Source organism: Lonchura striata, chromosome 1A (assembly GCF_050655825.1).
Source record: "Lonchura striata isolate lonStrDom1 chromosome 1A, ASM5065582v1, whole genome shotgun sequence".
Taxonomy (NCBI): domain Eukaryota; kingdom Metazoa; phylum Chordata; class Aves; order Passeriformes; family Estrildidae; genus Lonchura; species Lonchura striata.
In genome coordinates this window covers 74,321,881-74,344,215 of record NC_140741.1, presented here as the reverse complement: position 1 = coordinate 74,344,215, position 22,335 = coordinate 74,321,881, and the positions used below count along the sequence as shown (strand labels likewise).

At 40.3% G+C, this 22,335-nt stretch overlaps 1 protein-coding gene across 4 annotated transcripts in view; it reads left to right on the top strand.

Moving 5' to 3' along the window:
• Positions 1–22,335, top strand: part of CHCHD3 (coiled-coil-helix-coiled-coil-helix domain containing 3) — a 131,211-nt gene that overhangs the window by 60,094 nt on the left and 48,782 nt on the right. For 2 of the 4 annotated variants that reach the window (XM_021530916.3, XM_021530914.3), the window contains exons 5-6: positions 18,045–18,059; positions 19,000–19,083. In XM_021530916.3, the coding sequence (XP_021386591.1) occupies positions 18,045–18,059; positions 19,000–19,083 (99 nt within the window). The remainder of the gene's footprint in view (positions 1–18,044; positions 18,060–18,999; positions 19,084–22,335) is intronic. The other 2 variants (XM_077783708.2, XM_021530917.3) reach the window with 1 other exon arrangement.

Genomic DNA, 22,335 nt, shown 5'->3' with positions numbered 1-22,335 from the left:
TGACCATGTCCCCAAGTGCCACCTCCACGTGGCTTTAAATCCCACCAGGATGGGGACTCCAGCACTGCCCTGGGCAGCCCTTTGGGGAAGGAATTTTTTCCCTCCCCAAAGCTGTGCTGGTTGAATATTTAAGAAGGAGCCTGTACAGGGCAGCCCTGACAACTTCCAGTGTGCCCCAAAAGGATGAACTCGGAGCAGGGCCACTGCCAGCTTGAAATCGGTGACAGTTTTTCAGAAAAAAACACCAAAAATATCTTTATTGAATTCCAAAAAAGCTGGACTTGGATGGGACATCTGGAGATCATCCAGCCTAAACCTCCTGCTAAACCTGGCTCAGCTGAAGGGGGTTGTTTTTCCACAAAATTTGGTTTTAGCAGTGAGAATCCCACCATGGGTTGGGTTGGGTTGGGTTGGGTTGAAGAATTTTTGGGATCATCTTGTTCCACCCCTTCTCTATCCCTCTCCAAGCCCCGTCCAGCCTGGCCTTGGACACTTCCAGGGATGGGGATATTTCTGAGAAGGTTAAAACAGTGAAAAAAGCTTAGTTCTGAGGAAAAACAATCCTACCAATAAAACCCAAATACACCCCCAACCAAACCCAACCAAAACAAAAACATCTCCCCAAATCTATTATTTTGAATTCTTTTTTTTTTTTTTGGTTGGCTTTTGGTGGAAATCTTCACGTGATCATCACTAAAAAACTGCCTGGAGCACAGAAAATTAATAAAAAAGCATTTTCAAGACACTAGCTCAAAGCTACCCTGAGGTAGAATTAGCACAAGATTTTAATTTTAATGTATTTAATATTTTACCTGGGTTGTTTATAAGAGTGAGCATTGATTGCTTTGCATCCCCAGCATCAGTGCTGATCAAATATTCTATAAAATTATCACTGCCAGTTTTTCTTTCTGGAAATAGAGATTGAAATACAGAGGAATGGATTTAATTAACCCTGCTGTACTAACAGGTGGGAAAATGAAACTGCTGCCCTCTGATTTTTAATTTTAGAACAGAAAAGTTCCTGTTCCTCTTCCTGGATTGATTTAATTCTTAGTGACAGTTTCATTGGAGTCAGGGGCAGAATGACATCAGGTACAGCTGATACTTTATTGTGCATTCCTCCTTCCACCATGGTTTTCATGCACGTAGTGCTTAAAAATAATTTTAGGACAAAATTCAGGAGAAATAAGGATCTGACATGGTGGGAGAGCACTGTAAAAAATTTGTATTTTTATTTATTTTCATCCTCTGACTCTCCTGAACCCATTTAATCCTTGGAATTCTCTGCCCTGCTTTCATTTCTTAGGAATGGTTTGAATTTGAAAACATCACGTGGCATTTTCTGTGACAATGCAGATCAGAGTGACACAGACTCCCCACAAATGTTCAGCAGCTCTTTCCAGTCCTGAACCTTCAAATAATAAGATTAAATTAATTTGTTCCTGCTTTAGATCTCTCTGTGGGCATGTGGAGCTTGCATGGCTGGATTTTGTTGCATGCTGAGTGCTTGTTTTTTTTTTTTTAATTTTGATTTTTTAAATATTTCTACATAAAAGTAGACTCCCTAAGTTCTAAAAAAACTCCAAAAAAACTCTGTAGTTTATTTAAGGCAGGAGGAAGTTGTGCTAACAAGAATCACTCAAGTCTATTAAATAAAGAGTGTTTATAACTTGATTATTTGACCTAATTTTTGTTCCTTGTGAAGCTTTTAAGGAATTTTGGGGCCAGCACCAACAATTTTGGAAAAGAGGATCCCTTGAATTTGGCTCTGAAGCCTGAAGTGATGTTTGGGACCTGTCCCAAATGTGGGCACTGGTGTAAAAATAAATAATTTTTCCAGTATAAATCAATGTTTTGGGGAGAAAGGATTAGGGCAGAGTGGAGCCAGGTTTTATGATAATGACTTTTATTGATGGAATTCCAGAGTGCTTCCATTAGTGGGAATGGTTTCACAACAAATGGGGATCACTGTGCTGAGATGGTTCTGAGCTGATATTTTTCATAAGCAGATCATTAATTTTTAAAAAAATTTAATATTCAGGCAAGTGGGTAAGGTTATAGATATAATTTCTCCTTTAAATCTAAATTTCCTTTGCCATTATGGGTTCATGACTGTCTAAACCTCAGTGATAAGATAATACAAATTATTAACCTACTCCATTTAACTTATTCTTTTAGATGTTTTTATTCCTTTTTATCCAGAGGTGTTTTTTTTTTTTTTAATACCAAGGCAATCTTTGAATTTCTTGCAAGAGTAATTATGAATTTCTGAGAATTCCACACCTTCCACACCTGTTTTTTTTGTTGTTTTTGTTTTTTTTTTTTTTGGTACCTCTGAAAATACTAGGAATCATTTTACTGCAGACATCCCAAGGAAAAGAGCAGCATGATTTTATCTCCCATTCCTCATCCTGTGGGTGCATCTTAATTTAAAAAAATCCATCAACAGCTTAAAAAAAAAGGATAAAAAAATCCACCAGAGAAGAAGAAAATTCTCTTCTTCCAGTTGCAATTCCCAGTGGTTTTTGGTAAATCAGATTCTCAAGCCATAATGTGGGATTTTGTCAACTTTCACTTTGTCCACCCTCAGCTGAAACTTCTCTTGCCTGGATTTGGTCCCTTTTGGCTCTTCTCCTTGATGGCACATCACAAATCTTCTTTTTAAAGCTTGTGTGGATCAAAAAAAACAGATTTTCTTACCTCTGGCACTCCTTCCTTGAGGGAATCAGCTGCTGCTGGGGAGCTGGAGGTGGAGAGGTCGTTTTGTGGCTCAGCTCCCCTTGTCCAGTCATCTTTATCAATTATAATGTTGGAATTATATGAATTTTAATAATATACATATAAATAATATATTATTATAATATAACATTGTAATAGAATGTAATATAATGTAATATTATGGAATGGAATGGAATGGAATGGAATGGAATAGAATAGAATAGAATAGAATAGAATAGAATAGAATTAATAGAATATAATGTGAATATATTATATATAATATATATTTTATATATATAATATATAATATATATAATTATTTTATAATTGTATATATTATATTATATTATATTATATTATATTATATTATATTATATTATATTATATTATCATGATAGAATATATAAAATTGGAATTAGAAAAGGATTTCCTGCTCCTTTCCCATTTCCTTGTTGGTGTCCAAAGGTGGAATTGAGCCAGGGGAGACCTGGAAGGAGAATCCTCCTCCGTCCTTCCTCCCATCCCAGAGCTCTTCCTTCCAGGATTCCTGGTTTCCTGCCTAGGTAAAAAAGTGTTTTTTTTTTTTTACCTTGGAAATCAGCGATTCTCACCTGAATGTTGACCCCAATTCCTGCTCTGACTCCCGTAGGGAGGAATAGATGTTCAGGAGAACCTTTCTGGCTCCAAGCTCCTCGGCCACCTCCCCAGCAAAGCTGCTGTCGCCTTCAGGAGGAGAGTTCTGTCAGCCTGACGCGTTTGCTTGACACATCCTTCATTTCCTGCCCATTTTCTTTCCATTTCCCCAGAATTCTTGCATTTCTGTATCTTCTGGATTTGTCAGTCCTGCTCCGAGAGCATCGCAGGAGCAGGAGATGAGCTCTGGTTGAGGTTTTACCATCTCTGCCACTCAACTTCGAAGAAATTTTTTATTGTTTTTTAATATTTAAATACATCTACAAGCAGAAAGGGCAATAAAATCCTTGGCACAATTATTCCTAAATAATCCCTAAATAATAGACAGAAAAACTGAATTATACTCAGGGAATAGGAGGATAAGCTCAATGAGTGTTCCTGTGCTTGCACCCTTATAAATTATTTTATAAAATTTTATACCCCCAAAGGGTGAATCTTTGTCTTCAGATTTTCTTTTCTGTTGTGCAAAAAAATAAGTTTAAAATATTCTTGTAGCTTTTGAGCATTTTGGGAATGTTTGTGTTCAAGCTTTGGAGTTTTTTGAGGAGTTGAGCAAAGAGGAAGTCAAATATTTAAGGGTTTTGAAACTCCCTATTATATTAAAAATAAACAAAAAAACCCCAAATCTCTGTAGAAGTATCAGTGTCTGGTTTTAGTCCCACAGAATCCAGGGGAAGATTTATAGTTAGGTAGTAAATTAAGTATAGACATAAATAAAAATAACTCTATTTATAAATAATTTAAAAATATATAAATGTAAATAAATAGAAATAAATAAAATAATAAATACAATTGTAAACAATATAAATATATTTAGATCTAATCACACACACAGATGGTGAAAATTTTCTCCTCAGAGTGAGGAAAAAAATCCACCTGTGTGCCTAAAGCACACAGAAAAATCCACCTGTGTTCTTTTTCCAGCTGAATTTTGGTGGAATTAAGAATTCCAAATCCCTGCCTGCATTTTTTATGTCACTTGACCACAGTTCCATTATTGGGTCTCATTTAATTTGGGTATCCTGAACATTAAATACTTCCATGGTTGCTTGGAAATAAAGGTGTTTGCTGCTAAAATATGGATTTAGGAATAAAAATATGTTGTCTGGAATATTTCCCTGGTTTTTAGAGTAATGTAGACTTTGGCAGAAGTAAAAGCACTGAAAGGTGAGACCCTAAACCCCCTGAAAGGGAAAAAAATCAAACATAATAAAAATAAAATGTCTGGTTTGAATGGGCAGATTCCACTCTGAGGATTGCTCATTGATTTTATCTCAGTTTTGGGGTTTTTTGGGGTTGTTTTTAGGTGTTCATTGATGCAGCAGCTCTGTTTATGTGAAGACCTTGTGCATTTTGGACTTTTTGGTGCAGATTTAGAGAAATGAAAATTCATTTTTCTCTTAAGATTTTGAACCCTCACAGCTTAAATTTCAGGTAAAATTGCTGTATCTGATTTTTTTCTTAATAACTCCAGTTAAGTTTCAGGAGATGTGAGGTTTTTCCCCATCATTAAATAAGATTATTGCTCACTCTGTGTTACAGATTAAGCTTTCAGGAGCAAATAAGAATCTCTTGAATTTGTGTTTACAGCAGCTGAATTTCTGCACCTGGGGTGATATTCCACCTAACAGAAATTCCCAATTCCAGCTTGCCTCTGGAATTTCTGGGAGCTGTAAGTCACTGGTAAGAACAATTCTGCTTCCACAGAGTTTCCTGGTCGGAATCTCAGTGCCCAAACACAATTTCACTTGGGCATGGAAAATGCAGCCCTGAGATGGGAATGTGGCAAATGGAATAAAGAGAGGAGGGAAAAATTGTCACTGCCAGGAACTGGCTGGGTTTGGAAAGGTCAAATACAGATTTTGTTTGTATTTAAAATCAGGGCTGGAGCCCCTCTGCCATGGAGAGAGCTGGGAATGTTCTCCTGGAGAGGAGAAGGATCCAGGGAGAACTTCCAGCACATTCCAGGCCCTGAAGGGGCTCCAGGAGAGCTGAAATTTGGGAAAAGCCTGGAGGGACAGGACCCAGGGAATGGCTCCCACTGCCAGAGGGCAGGGATGGATGGGATCTTGGGAATGAGGAATTCCTGGCTGGGCTGGGATTGCCAGAGCAGCTGGGGCTGCCCCTGGATCCCTGCAATGTCCCAGGAAGGACTGGAGCACCCTGAGATCATGGCAGGTGTCCCTGGAATGAGCTTTGAGGTCCCTTCCCACCCAAACTGGTCCAGGATTCTGGGATTTGGGACACTCAGGATCCATCCTGAGGGATTTTTATGGAAAATGGGGATAGAAAAGAAAGGAAAAGGGAAGGGAGATCCTTCATGGCTTCCTGAGATTCCAAGTGAAGCCCCTGGGTCCTTGAATTTCTTGGAGAAGAGATGGATCCAGTGTCAGGCTGGGAGAGCTGGGAATGTTCCCCTGGAGAAGGGAAGGATCCAGGGAGAGCTTCCAGCACATTCCAGGGGCTCCAGGAGAGCTGCAGAGGGACTGGGGACAAGGATGGAGGGACAGGACCCAGGGAATGGCTCCCACTGCCAGAGGGCAGCCAGGGATGGGATCTTGGGAATGAGGAATTCCTGGCTGGGCTGGGATTGCCAGAGCAGCTGGGGCTGCCCCTGGATCCTAGAATGTCCCAGGCCAGACTGGACATGGGGCTGGACCCCCTGGGATGGTGGAAGGTGTCACTGCCCATGGATGGGGTGGAATGAGATGATTTTCCAGATCCTTTCCCACCCAAACCTTACTGTGATTCCATAATTCCATATGCACCAGAAGATCCCTGTGAGTATTTTCCTGCGTATAAATAATTTTTATATCATTTTGGATGGTCAGAGATTGCTACAGAATAAGAAATGAGAAATCATTAATTAAAATAATGAGAAAATTATCACATTAAAAGTGGCATTTCTCTTGGAGAACCACTTTTTTAGCCTCTCCATCCATAGGTATCTGTGTTAAATAAAGGCAGAGTGTCAGGTGAACTTGAGTATCTTGAGTTACCACGCTGATAGATGGGATAACTTGCTGATAGTAGCAAGGCAATTAAATATAATTATAGCTATATATAAAACATGGAATATAATTTCTTGTTTCCTGCGCTGCAAAGACGTATTTTTCCCCCTCCTTATGAAATTTCTTTTTGAAATCTCTTAACCTCTGTTCTATTTGTTACTCCCCTTGCCCTAAATTTTTTTAAAAGGAGAATTTCTTTAGTGTGGGGTAGAAGGGAACTTGAATCCACAGAATTCCCAGATTCCCTGAGTTGGGAGAGAGCTCCAGGAGCATCGAGCCCATCCCAGCCCAGCAGCTCAGCTCACCCAGTGCCACATCCAGGCTTTTCAAACACATCCAGGCCTGGTGACTCCACCACCTCCCCGGGCAGCCATCCCAGAGCTTCATCACCTTTCTGGAAAAGCTTTTTCCTGCTCTCCCACCTGAATTTCCCTGGGCACAGCTTGAGGCTGTGTGCTCTGGTTGTGTCAGGGCTGCCTGGAGCCAGAGCCCCAGCCCAGCTGGGCACAGGCACCTTCCAGGAGCTGTGGGAGCGATGGGGCCAGCCCTGAGTCTCCTTTTCTCCAGGCTGAGCACCCCCAGCTCCCTCAGCCCCTCTCAGGGTTTGTGCTCCCAGCCCTTCTCCAGCCTTGTTGACCTTCCAGTGCCACCCCTGCCATGGCAGGGACACCTTCAACCATCCCAGGCTGCTCCAAGCCCCATCCAGCCTGGCCTTGGGCACTCCCAGGGATCCCAGTGCTCCGGGAATTCCATCCCCGCCCCTCCCAGAGAGGAATTCCTGCAATCCCTACCCAGGTGTTTTTCCCATTTCATCGCAGAGCCACATTTTGTTGAATTACCTGAATCTCAGCAGGGTGTCGTGTACTCTGTTCTAAAGGCTGAATAAACATTTTATGAATCCTTTTCCCTATTTATGATCAGTCATGTTTTGTTCTGCAGACTTTCCCTCTTCCTCTTAAAGGACAGAGCAAAGTTGTAACTCTTCTATCATTTCCAAATTAATCTAATTTGAGCAATTCTTTGCCATTCTCAATTTCATGCAAATACCAGTGCCATTACTTGTGCAAATAGTTGGTGTGTCTCTCCACGTTTAGAACATTAAGCATTAATTCTCACTGTGGGCTAGGACAAGCTGTATTGCATGACAAATAGATTGGAGGCATGCAGGAAAAAAATTACACTTCACAAATCCAGCAGAGAGCTTTGCTTTTGAGCACTCACAGCACTGGGCAGAAAAGAAAAATGACTGTAAAAAAATTGACATGTTTTAACAACCCCTAAAAGAAGGTGGTGGGTTTTTTTCCCCCCATTATTATAGATGTACTTGGCAGCTTCTGTTTTCCTGAAGCATCCCATTGACTGGGATGAAACCTCTTTTTTTAGAAAGCACTTTTTAGTGTTTGCTTTCCCTTCCAGATGCTCTCACCCACAGCAGAAAAAAAAAAATGTTTGTGTTAAAATAATGGTATTCCTTTAGAAAATGCAGGGATTGTGGAATCTCCAAATTCTGCACAGACAGCACTCGGACTCCTGGGAGGCATCACTGAGAGCCTGGAAATGGGAATGGGGAAGGGAAAGGAAGGGAAGGGAAGGGAAGGGAAGGGAAGGGAAGGGAAGGGAAGGGAAGGGAAGGGAAGGGAAGGGAAGGGAAGGAAAGGAAAGGAAAGGAAAGGAAAGGAAAGGAAAGGAAAGGAAAGGAAAGGAAAGGAAAGGAAAGGAAAGGAAAGGAAAGGAAAGGAAAGGAAAGGAAAGGAAAGGAAAGGAAAGGAAAGGAAAGGATTAATCTTTCCTGAGGCTACACAAGGAGTTGAACCATGGGCACAGCACAAGATGGTGCTTCCTCAATTTTGGGCTCATTTTTGGGAGATGCAGGCAGGGCACCATGGATTACTTGAGCAGGGACACCTGCCACTGTCCCAGGGGCTCCAGCCCCATGTCCAGCCTGGCCTGGGACATTGCAGGGATCCAGGGGCAGCCCCAGCTGCTCTGGCAATCCCAGCCCAGCCAGGAATTCCTCATTCCCAATTTCCCATCCCTGGCTGCCCTCTGGCAGTGGGAGCCATTCCCTGAGTCCTGTCTCTCCATCCTTGTCCCCAGTCCCTCTGCAGCTCTCCTGGAGCCCCCAGGCTCTGAGGTTTCCCTGGATCCTTCTCCTCTCCAGAGTGGAAGTGGGAAGGGAGAAGCCTGAGGAGCCACCAGTGGTGTTTCCTGTGGTGAACCTGGGCCATGGAATCCCCGTCCCTGTCTTCCATGTGCTCCTCAGCACTTCTGGTCTTCTTGAGGCTGGAAATTGCTCTTTTTGCTGCCTGATTTCTCCGTGTTCAGGACGACGAGGCTGATTTTGGGAAATTCACTGAGCAGAGATGTGCTCAAGCCCTTGGATCCAGTCAGGGTTTGTGGCTCAGCAGTATTAAATTCCTCATTAACTCTTATTTTCCCTGCTGATGAGATTCTGCTGTTTTATACCTGGAATTCCATTTAACAGCAGTTCATCACCCCCTTTAGCTGTTGCCCCAAATGAGGAGGGGCAGCTCTGCACAAAGCTCTGGGTGTGGATCTGTCATCCCCATAGAAATTTTCGTTTTGAGCGTGGTATAAAAAGCTGGCAAGGTCAATTTTAAACTTATATTGTTTACCTGGCTGTTAAAACAGGAGCTGAAAGGGGCTAAAATTTAGGACTCAAATCAGAGTTTTTGTCAGACACCATTAAAAATAAAATAGTTCCTTGGAGTTTCCTTCTGCTTTTGATCTCAAGTAATTGACTCATGACAGGTTTCAATGTCGTTAATTGTTTTATAATAATATTATATTGTTAAAGGAGGGTTAATGCTTCAAGGAATCCAGAGTCTGAGGTAGCTTAAAGGTAAAAGTGTGGATGTTTTCAGAGGTAATACAAACATCTCAACTTTCCAGGTTTTGCTGAGCGATCGGCTTCGCTGATAACTTGTGGCAATGAGTTCTGCAGGTTAATTATGCATTTAATTGGTTTCAAATTTGTTGCTTTTCAATTTCACTGTTCACTGAATATTTCCTCGGTCTTGTATTATGAGAGAGAGTAAATAGGAGAGCCTGGCTCACCTTCTCTGAGCATTTAATTATTTTGTGTTCCTCTCTCCTGTACACAGAGCTCTTCTCAGGGGTTTGGTCTTTATGTATCTACAGCTTTTTCTTCTCCAAAACTTTCCTCTGCAGTGATCAGAATATAAATATACAGAGAGTGACCAGACCTCTGGGAGGATGTGAATTTTATTTATATCAAATACTGTGCTCTCAGTGTGGTGTTGTCTTCTCCTTCCCCTTTTCTTCCTAAATCTCCTCCTGTTTTTATTTTGCTGTTTTAACACACGGGACAAGTTTTCCTTGGCTTTTGCTGCAGGAAAATCAAATTTCTCCCTGGGGCTTTGTAGTCAGGATAAAAAAGCTTCTCTTGGCTGGTGCTGAATTTTGGCTCCACGTTATTTTCCACTCATCCTCATTGGATCCATCCCTGGCAGTGCCCAAGGCCAGGCTGGGCAGGGCTTGAAGCACCCTGGGACAGTGGGAGGTGTCCCTGCCATGGCAGGGGTGGCACTTCAAGGTCCCTTCCAACCCAAATCCTTCTGGGATTTTACCTTCCATGATCTTCTCTGGTTTGATCTTTTTGGCCATTTCAACCCAGTAATTTCCATTAAACCCTTGAGGATTTCATTGAAGTTCAACATTACGTGCTTTACATTTTTCTGTGCATAAGATGCTATTGAATCATTTTTGAATATTATCCTGTTGGACAGCTGGTTTATTCTTTCCAAGTGTGACAAAATTTACACTAAACTCTATAAACATTTTAGTAGAACCATGTAGAACCATGGTTTTGGAACAATCCCTGCAGTGTTAAACCCTTTAAATGTTGTGTCAGCAAATGTTCATGGCAGGGATGTCAGAGCATGGAACAGAAATGTCAGCATCAGTCCCTCTCTTCCATGTATTTCCTGCCTCCAATTACTTAATTGTCTTCATAACTTTGAGGGTTTGTGTAGTTGCCCAGTCCCAAATTCCTGGCACACTCAAACATTTACCATCTGAACAGATCAAGGGCTTTTTTAAAAAAAAAAAAAATTGTAATTTATTTTTCTACTATCATTCACAAAACTCAAGTCTTTGTTTCCCTTCCTGTCTTGCATTAAATCATCTTTTTCCATCCATTTTGAATATTTTCAGTGCTCAGAATATTATTTATTTCTGTTAGAATAACACAAACACCAGCAGAGCTTGAAGTATAATTATGTTAAACACTGCACAGATGTGTAGTGAGTTCCAGGCTCTGCCCTGGAGACTCTGCAGTCAAATGAGAAGAGAAATAAAAGTGCAGTGAGTGGAAGTTGGACACAGAAATTCAATGACACGTGTTATAGGATTATATAAAAGGAAGATGCTCACCAATAATCGATGCATAAATCAATCCTAGCCCCTTTCAGAGCTGCTCTGCTCAAGGTAATAATTCTCTGGTGCTTTAATTTCGGAATAAGTTGTTCAATCTTTAAAGAAAACGCTGAAAGACCAGCCTTGTAATTTAGTAATTAAAATACAAAGAGCATTAAATCCTGCTGTGTTCTCCCACTTTCCCAAGGCTTTGCTGGATCTTTGTTTGTAGGTAGTAATTTAAAGAGTTATGGTAACTACATGGTATTAACTTAGGATTTTCACACTTAGTTAAATATTTTATGGATATAAAGTGAAGAACTGCAAACTGTCCTGTTAATTGAATTGAGTTTTCAGAGTGCTGGAAAAAATAAAAGAGAGCTAAAAACTGACTTATTAATTGGGATAAATGTTTATTTTGATATATGTACACACCACTAGTGTAAATATTTTCTTTACCACATTAATTTTTTATGTGTCTCAATGCCAAAAGGTCTCTGGGGAAAGTTGGACATTCCAAAAGTCCAGCAAAATTATCTTCCCTTGGCAATGCTGAGACTAAGCCCTGAATCTCACTGTTAAGTCAAATATTCTGTTTAAAGATTAATTTGTTTCTGAGTTACAGCTTCAGTCTGAAATGATCTGCTGGTTACAGTTCTTTTATTCTCCAACTGAAGAGGAAAATCTCTGGGAGATAAAATGGCTGCATAATTTGAGACAGAATCAATGAGTTTGGATTTTTGTTATTGCTAAATAGAAGAATTTAATTTAACAAGATCAAAATTCAAAAAAACACGGCTAAAATAACTTTAAGACAACAGATATCTGTATTTTTTTTTGCCTTTCTGAGCATCCAAAGATGAAGGTTCTGCTTATGTTGTATCTTCCAAATTGAGAAACACCTGATGTAATTACGAGTGACTCAGTTGTTTGTCTTGAGAAGAAATCAATCCCTTGAATAGCAGAGCAGCAATAAATGTCCTTTTATTTGCTATTCCAAAGTGAATTTCCCTCCTTGGGCATTGTCACTTTTTGCCTCCGATGGGAATTGGCTCTCAGGATCACAGATTGGGCAGCCACTTCCAATGAGGCTGGGAGGGAATGATACCAATTCATGCAGAGTTTGGATCACTTGATGGAAAAAATGGGATATTCACAGATGGAAAATAACTCTGGAGAGCAGCCCCTGATGCTGAGAGGCCTCTAATAAACACAAAATACAGGAGGTTTGCAATGGAATTCCAAAATGAGATTGGCTCTGAAGGGGCTTCAATGAGGTGCTGAATTTTTATTGCTTTTATTAAAGCAGCATCCCTAAGAATTATTTCACTCTTTATGTGCAGTCCATTGAATCTTTAGTTTACAAAGCATGAGAATTGGAGCTTTTAAAATGATGGTAATACAGCACTGTTGATAAATGGTGCTGGGGTTTGGACGGAAGAACGAAGAGTCCTAGGTGGAAAGCTTAAATTTCCACATTTTCTCTGAATATTTGGGTATGAGTTAACTGAGGTGCAAATTTCTTCTCTGGCTTGGTTTTGGACTTTATAGTGGTGAATTTTTGGAAGGGCGGTGCTTCCTTATGTTTTGCTTTGTTTTTTATCATGTTTTGTTTAAAACTGCATCCAGTATTGGCTGACTGTGCTTAGCAATACTTTACCCTTCTGTTGTTTAATTTAGGAATTGAAAAGTATTTCTGCAAAATCGTCATTAATACCAATTCTGAACACAGTAAAAAATGGCACAAATATTTATGATTCGCTACAGAGGCAGTGTAAGAACAAAGATAGATGTATAACACAGTCCTAAATCAGTTTACTGACAGGTTTTTTTCCCCTGGATTTTACAGGATAACGGTCCTCTTGCTCTGTTTTATCCACTTTGGCTCATGGGGAGCAGTCTGCTTCTTTCACTTTAGTGAAAAACTCCGTATTTGACATATGACTGAAACATCAGAAGCTGTCAGCCACGGTTAGAGACAATATTTGAATTGCTACAAATACCTGGCAGCAGTACAGATAGTCTTTAAGATGTTTGATCTCCTTGGACTGTGTTGGCTGACTGAAAAGCATGGATAGAGTTTCAGGAATAAGTCATGCCTCTCTTTCATTCCCAGTGACACGCAGAGATGTAATTCAGATTTTTTTTCAGCCTCTCTTTTTCCTTTGAACCACGGTTGGATGGAAACACGAGGCTTTTCTGCCTGTTGCTAATCACTAGAATAGTCATGAGTGTATTTTAATTTTTATTTGCAAGGAAATAAAGTCTTCAGAGTCTGTTGTTTTGAAGCTGAGCAGACCAGATGGTTCATTTGGAGTTTGGTGAGAAGTGGCAGCTTTTCTTTAGTGCTGATACTGCTCAAGGATGGGTTGGACAGGGCTGGTGGAAGGAGTTGGAATGAGATCATCTTGAATGTCTCTTCCACTCCAAACCAGGCTGGGATTCTGTAATTGCTCATTTCTGGTCACTTGGTAGAAATGTGTGATTTTTCTTTGGGGTAGAATCATAAAATAAATCAAGCTGGAAGAACCTAGGGTCCTCTCAAGTGAGTGAGTGGTCAATCAGAACTTCCCTCCTGCTGCTTCTCCTCCATGAGCCCTGGCCCTGCACAGGCTCTGAGGGACCTTGCAGGTGGAGAAGGCTCAGCAGAGCTTTTCTGTCTCCAGGCTGGGAAGTTCTCAAACCCCAGCTGGATACGGCCCTGGGGTGCCAGCTGTGACCTCCTCCTTGGCCCAGGTTGAGCAGAAACCTCTGGGACCTCTCTGGGTCTGTCTCCTCTCCCTAAATCTTCCACCTCCTCCTCCTCCAGTGTCCCACATCCTGGAGGAGCTCCCAGGGAGGTTTGGAGTGCCCATCCCTGGAGGTATCCAAGGAATGCCTGGAGGTGGCACTCAGAGCTCTGGGCTGGGGACAAGGTGAGGATTGGGCACAGCTAGGATTGGATGATCTTGGAGGGCTTCTCCAGCCTGAGGGATTCTGAGATTTTCCTTGTTTTTAGCTTTTTAGTCTGGCATAATAGAATCTCTTGGTGGGGTGATGCCTCAGGTTTTAACTTTTATATTTTTCACATTCTATGTTGCTTTAGTCTGAGCTTCACATGATGGGATGGTGAGCTCTGTGCACAGAGCAGGGACACAAAACAATTCCTGCTCCAGCTGGGCACCAAGGACAAATGATCCAAACCTCAGCCCAGGAGCACAAACACCGTGGGCTGGAGAGAGAAAAACAAGCAGGGTGGGACTGATGGGCTGGAGCTGGAATTGGGAATGAACTCCAAGGTGCCAATGGAGCAGAACTGATCCCAGGGAGAGCCCCGGGAGCGCTCGTGCATTTTGGGGCCATTTTGGGTCATTTGGGTTCATTTTGGGACCATTTTGGGTCATTTTGGGTTCATTTTGGGGCCAGTTTGGGTCATCTTGGGTTCATTTTGGGAACATTTTGGTTCATCTTGGGTTCATTTTGGGACCATTTTGGTTCATTTGGGTTCATTTTGGGGCCATTTTGGTTCATCTTGGGTTCATTTTGGGGCCATTTTGGTTCATCTTGGGATCATTTTGGGACCATTTTGATTCATTTGGGTTCATTTTGGGGCCATTTTGGTTCATTTGGGTGCAGCCCTGGCTGGGCTCTGGTGCTGCCCAAGGTGGCTCCATGGAGGAGATCCTTTAATAAATCCCTAATTTACTATTTAGCTCTGCCCAGCCTCTGCTCCAGCTCAGCCTTCTCAAGGCATCAGGGGCAAGAACCTCAATGAATTTCTGCCTTGGTGGAGAGTGATGTTCCTGTGGGTTTTCCTGTGCATATTCCCATGACTCACATTAGGATTGGAATCTGTAACTCTTTTCTTGGCATTTGTACATTTGTGTTTTTCTCCTTTGGTCTATAATGAGTTTCAGTTAATGAAGCTTCTTGTCACATCTTCTGTTCTACACTAGATCCTTACTTGTTCATAAATTCCATTTTTTAATTTTCTCCATTAGCCTCCTCCTCTCAATGTGATCTTTTTTATCTGCTCGACTCACTCTTTTAGGACTTCATTATTTTTAGAAAATGTACTGTAGCACATTTAGTGGTAATTACAAAGGCTTGTTTTAATTACACTTGTCAAAGACTCCGTTTTATGATGCATTATTGGTGCTGCCATTTCCAATTCCTAACAATTCTCCACTTTCACAAGTGGAAATGAGCATCCCTCTTTTCAAGTGATGTGTGCACATGATTTTCTTTGTGCTTAGGGCTGATTTTGTGTGTAGTGATAATTTAAAAGGAATTCTTGGAGTTTGTGCTGAGGGACAGCTCCAAACCTTGGGCTGCCAAAGGCTTCAGGAGCTGAGTCTGAAATCTGCCTACAAACGTACATTAAACCACCTGATAATGATTTTTTTATCCACTTTTTAAATGATAGCAATTTATGACCACACACACTTGGAATCTTGTTCCATCCAGCAGTAAATCCCTTTTTATAATTTTAAAATTTAATTATTAAACATAACTTTTCAACTGTTGCTTTGTTCTGCCTCACAGAGGACAAAATAAATGTGTTTTTGTTGTATGCAGTGTGAGCGGGGCTTGGTTTTTTCACGGGATGGCTCTGAAGGTGTCCCTGCAGTCAGGTACAATGTGATTCATGGAATTTTTCATAGAGAAAAATCCATTTTTCCAGTGATGGCAACTCCTATCAGTGCTGTGCCAAATCCAGGTGCTACCTTTGAAAACAAAACCCGGGTTGGCCTTTAACTGGTTGGTCCAATTTCCATGTGATTGTGAAGAACCTGTATTTAATATTAGTGATCTGTTTTGGGTATTAAATTTGGGTGATATGGGAAGCAAAGGTGGTTTTTGGAAGCTGTTCTTTAGAAAACACCCAAGCAAAGGTTTTGTTTGTCAGAGCTTTTCATGAAGAAACAACCAGCCCATTCCAGTACCTCCGTTACACCTGAAGTGCAGCATTCAGCTAATTGAAAACATGGCTATTCTTAATTATTTTCTTGCAGCTCATTGACATTCACAGGGATCTTGTTGCTGCAGCCCCATAAATATAATATTACTTTACAGGTTTTTTATTTTGGCACTCAGTTCTCCTCTATTGGCATATTTATAGTCTCCTGTATAAATGAATAATTTTATTTATTATTTATTCATTTTAACTTTACTGTGTCTGTGTTACTGTACAAGTGTCAGGGGTGGAAGAAACTCTTTTTTGCCGAGTTTCTTTCTTGCCAACCAAATCGTCCAGTTACATTCACAGCCCAGGGAAGCAAGCCTTTGGATAAACATATTATTTAGTATTTTATATACAATATTTCTCCTTTATCAGTGACAGATCAGTGCAGTGAGCAGCGTGACTGTAGAGCAGTAGAATCCAGCTGGTTTGATGATTAGTTATTTTGAGGGGTGACAGGGAACCAAACCTAAAAATCAACCCAAAAACAAACCAACTTCCAAAGTCAATCAAATTCCCAATCACCTTCCACTCAGAGGGATATTCTTGGAATAAATGTTATTGCATTCCCTGATCGCAGCAAGACAGAGGAAAAGGATTTAAGCTCAGCTTAAATCACCTCTGGAATATGAGATAGGGAATACAAGATAATGAATATTAGGTCTGAATATGATCTGGAATTTAAGCTCAGCTTAAATCCTGGAGGATAAGGATGGGTTTAGTCTCTTCTGTCCTTGCTGTGCTTTACACCCTGCAAAGCTGTGCCCTCGTGAATCGTCAGAAATGGGGCGACTGAATTCAGGCAGGGGGTTCTTCCCTGGGTTTTATTCCATCCCATTGCCTTTCCAAAGTCAGTTTTAGTTCCAGCTCATGGATGGAATCGTGGGGAACGCGCTTGGATTGTAAGAACTAGACCTTAACCAAGTTCTCCTGAGCTTTATGGAATATTAATTATAGGTTTTCTTTGCTGTTGGCCTGCTTTGCACAACAAGAACGTTCTGGAGATCTTTGTTGTTTTGGGGATCATGGGGTGGGTACACATGGAATATTTGCATTGGGTACCCATGAAGATGCTTTGAAGATATGGAGTATTAGATCTGGAATGTGAGATATGGCATGTTAGATCTGGAATATGAGAGCTGGAATGTTAGATCTGGAATGTGCAATGTGGAATATGAGATGTGGAGTATGAGATCTGGAATATGAGATATGGAATATGCGATATGGAATATTAGATCTGGAATATGAGATACAGAATGTTACATCTGGAATATGAGATCTGTAATATTTGATCTGGAATGTGACATACGAAATATTTAATGTGGAATGTAAGATACAGAATGTTAGATCTGGAATATTAGATCTGGAATATGATATAGGGAATGTTAGATCTGGAATATGAGATAGGGAATTTGAGATCTGGAATGGTAGATCTGGAATATGCAATATGGAATACAGTATCTGAAATATGAGATATGGAATATGGGATCTGGAATATTTGATCTGGAATGTGAGATATGAAATATTTGATATGGAATATAAGATATGGAATGTTAAATGTGGAATATGCAATCTGGAATATGAGATGTGGAATGTCAGATCTGGAATATGAGATGTGGAATGTTAGATCTGGAATATGAGATGTGGAATGTTAGTTATGGAATATGAAATCTGGAATGTTAGATCTGGAATATGAGATCTGGAATATGAGATAGGGAATGTTAGATCTGGAATATGAGATCTGGAATATCAGTTCTGGAATATGATTAATGGAATATTAGATCTGGAAGATGCAATATAGAATATGAGATCTGGAATATGATATACAGAATGATAGATCTGGAATATGAGATATAGGGGATATGAGAAAAGGAATATTAAGTTTGGAATATGAGATAGGGAATGTTAGATCTGGAATATGAGATTCGGAATGTTAGTTATGGAATATGAGATCTGGAATGTTAGATCTGGTATATGAGATCTGGAATATCAGATCTGGAATATGAGATCTGGAATATAAGATCTGGAATATGAGGTGGACAGGGCATGTGCTCCATGGATATATATTTCTTTTTATTCATCCAAAATATGGCTTTTGGGGGTATTTTTGAAGAAGTTGCACAAGACACCCCAACAATTTCGAAATAGTTTTCTGTATTTTTCCTGATACACCTGACATGTATGTGGGTTGTTTTTTGGTTTTGTTTTTTTTTTTAAATTCTTTCTGTTCAGCATTATATAATAAATTTAATTTGAATTTTAATATTTTTTACATGCTTCAGGACATAGAAACAAAGGTAAGCAGTTGAATGAGGAAACAACAGAAAATCCAAACTTCTTAATGTATTCCCTGGGTGTTCATTAAAAAAAAATGAAAAAAATTGATCTTGACAAAGGGAATCAAATCTTGTATCTGTACAATATGTGGTATAATTGTTGTAATAGCCTTTATTAGATAATTATTAGCCACTAAAGATATTTTATTAAAAAATGCTGAACTTGGAAAATATTTCCATTGATCATTTAGGTGTTAAATCCTTCATAGCTTGTTAACAATCACTTGTCTGCTATTTACACTGCAGGACTTACAGCTTTATATATTTTTAATAAGTTCCTCTGTGCATGTGTGCTTTTTAAATGTTTTTAAGTGTTTTTAAAATGCTTTTCTAATTTTTATTGAGTCTTCTTAATCCTTGAAAATGGGAAATACTGCAGATGAAAAGCCAAAACCATTGATTTGCTGGGAGCAGTATCTGTTAAAAGAACACTCAGGTCATACTAGGATTGAAAATCTAGATATTTTAAATTATTCTATATTATTTTAGATTATTGGACATGGGCGTGAACCTGTGGTCAAGTTTTTCAGCTTAGTGAATACTTCAACCAACCTGGGAATTTCCAGAGGAGTGATTGCTAATTAAACAGAACAAGAGAGTTTTGAATGCACTCTTCAGCAAATATATAAAAGGATTTTGTTCTTCCAGATATCCACCTGTTTAGAATTAGGTTTCCCTAAGTTTAGAAGTTTTTAGAAGTGATTTGCCAAGTTTTGAAGTTTAGAAGTGATTTGCCAAGTTAATTCAAATGAAAACCAAAAATGAATCCCAGCCTGGTGCATTCTGGTGAATCCATTTGGGCAAACTCGGGCAGAGCTGTTGAGGAGGGGAGGGAGAAGCCCAGAACTATGGAAAACATCCTTGATTCAGTATTTTTATTATTCTGTTCCTTTTTTTTTAGGCCAGGCAGCTGGAAGAGAAGGACAGGGAGCTGAAGAAACACGATGCCTACTACAAAGAGCAGCTGGCTCGGCTGGAAGAGAGGGTAAAACCTTTTTTTTTCCCTTTAATGAACATTTTTTCCCCATTTTCCCCCTTTCTGTTCATTTCTGCTCCTAGTTATATTTACAAGATGACTTTTTTAAGGAGATAAAAGATAAAAATTCTGACCAGAAGGGTTATTTTTGTATTGCTGCTGCTGTTTCTGGCTTAATATTGACAAGGTGGAAGGTTTGATGGGAGAATATTTGTTTTCTTTACTAACAAAGTTCTCACAGTCACCGTGGGATTTCATCTGTCAGACAGAAAAATGAAATAATGAAGTTATTTTATACCAACGCTGATGAAGAGCCTGTAGAAGTGAAGAAGTGTCACCAAGTAAAATAATCTAAATTAAAATAACAACAAAAAAGAAAAGTGAAGTGTGAAAGGACATAGTGAATTTCTGCTTTCAGTGGGTGGAATTAATGATTCCTCCATCAGTACATGGAGAGAGTTTAATTTTAATTCCAAGTTTATACCATGTTTAAAAGGCACTTCTGTGTCTTTATCTCATCACAGACTTGAAATTAAACTGCAGAGAGCAGCTTGGGAAGCTGTGGGACTTGCTTACAGTGGCTTAACATATTGCTGTTAACATTCCTATTCTTTACAGGGTATTATTTTATAGGATGTTAATTTCAAATAATTACTGCTGTCATCATTTCCTGGCTCCCAGGTTGCTTGTAACCTCCAGCCTGAATACATTTGCCTCCTTTACCCCTCTGCCTTCTTCCTGAGCTTATATCTTGGTAATTAATTCGGATTTTTTCTTGGTGTTAGTTGTGAAAAATATGAACAAGATACATATTCATTGATGCAGCTTAGCAGGCCAGAAGAAAAACCCTTGTTTTTCTGGATTAGGAGGAAGAACATGTTGCATAAATTACCAGTGTGTGTAATTGGTCTGAATGAATATTTTAAATCGAGGGTACATCCGACACGGTGTCGGTGTTTTGTCCTCCCTTTGTGAAGATGACATTAATGAAGTCCCATGTTCTTGGCAATGAAAAAGAGTTTGAAAGGATATGGGGAAATCAGTTTAATGATTCTAAATCCATGCATGATTTAAACAATTATTTCATCCCTTTCATTTAAAATTGAAGATCCTCCACCAAAAAACTCCACAGAACACTTTCCTTTTTCTCCAGTAACTGGCTTGGTGTTAAAGGAAAAAGCTTTAGTGGGATTTTATCCAGACTAGATTTTTCTGGGGTGGTTGTAGCTTTTAGCATGGAATAATTCATGGCAAAAGATGTCTGATAAACCATAGATCTGGGACGGCTTTTTCTTTCACCTTTTTTTACCTTTCACATCTTTTTAGATGTTTTTCTTGGTCATTTTTCACATTCATGTAGGTCACTGGCACAGTGGCTTCACTTGCTTCTGTTAGTGAAGGCTCCAATGCGTGTAAATACATTTTTGTGCTGTGCAAGGCAGATAATGAACTTTAAATAACTTTGTTTGAGTTCTGCTGGAGTGCCACCCCCAGGGGATGTGAAATAGGAAATTCTGCCATCTCTTGGTTTCTCTGCTTGGCTTGGAAATCCCTGAATTCCTTGTTTTCTACCATGGGTGAAGTTTGCTCTGCGTTCAGAGTGGAGTTTCTGTGGTACCAAGCATTCTTTTTTCATTCTGACTCCTTATTTGTGAGGAAAAATCCTCAGCTTTTCCAAGCTGTCATCCACTTTGTCATCAAGGTAAATTTTCATCTCTCTCCTACACAAAAAAAAGTTCTGTTCCAGCTCTGAGAGGAGCGAGCTCTGTGTTCCAAACCTGACTTGGAATTTCTTCCACGAGGTGGAGATTTCAGAGGGAAAACCTGGACAAGCAGAGGGGTCACAGCTCCTGCAATCCCACTTTCCCTAACTGGGGACACCTGGGGGCTTCTGTGCTGGGAATTTTGAAAATTGGGATGGAAATAGAGCTTTAAAAATAAAAACAAACCAAAACAAAAAGGGTCTGGAAGTGACAGAGCAAGGAAAGAGGCTGTTTGTTATTCCTGAACTTGTCCTGATTTCAGTGGAAGGTGCACAGAGACAGAGCCAGGCTGCTCAGCAGAGGGAATTTCGGAACAGGAGGTGGAGTGGGAGCAAGTGGAGCTCGGAGAATTCATGTCAGAATGAAGAAATGTTCAATCTGAATCTGTCACCTGTGACAAAGAATGCTAATTACAATCTCAGATCATTCCCACATCAAATAAGCACACTTTAAAAACACTTCAGTTATGCCTGTGTGGTATTTCTGCCTGTTGCATCATGGAGTGTCAGAGCTCATCTCGATGATTAATTGGCTTTTTGATTATTTAGCCTTTTCAATTAGAAGCTTCGTATTTGTGTTCTTCAGTGCTGCTGAAAAAACAATGCAGACGTTGATAATAAAGGGAGATGACAACAGAACAGATTAGTGTCAGCACAGTGTGCTCCTTATGAAGAAAATTATCCATATTCAGTGCCAGATGAAGCCTGTCAATTATAAAATATTTCAGTGACTGAGGGAAGATGCTCAACCTTTACAGGGTATTAATACAGGACAAAATAACTGTGCACAAGTGACAGCTGCGACAGTAAAACATCAACAATTCTATTCTCAGGGGGAATAACTGTTCATAAATTTGGTTTATGTGCTAAAAACCTTTTGCTACTTCCCCAAAACCCAGCAATTCCCTGAACAGCTGCCAGTGTTTCTAGGTCAAAGATAGCACATAAGCTATTAGTTATTACATGCTCCACAGCAGCAGGGCAACAGCAGAGAGTTTAACAAAGCAGTTAGAGAACAGCCTTGCCCTGCCCTGCATCTGGCTGGGGTGTGCAGCTGTGATTTAGGTGGCGCTTGGAAGGGAATTTGTCACTGTTTTTCACTGTCCACCCCGGGGATGAAAGTGGTTCTTGACTACAACAAAACTCAGAGATAAAACAGTGCTGAAAAAAATTTAGTTTCTGTGCCCGACCCTCTGTTAATTATTTACTTACAAGTGCAAGGTCCTGCACAAGGGTCAGGGCAATCCAAGCACAAATCCAGGCTGAGGGGACAAGAGGATGGAGAGCAGCCCTGGGGGAAGGACCTGGGGATTTTGGAGAAGGAGAAGCTGGACATGCCCTGGCCATGGGCATTGGGAGCCAGATGCCCCCGTGGGCAGCAGGGGAGGGAATTCTGTCCCTGTGCCCCGCTCAGGTGAGACCCCACCTGCAGAGCTGCCCCAGCCCTGGGGACAGCAGCAGCAGCACCTGGAGCTGTGGAGAGATTCCAGAGGGATCCA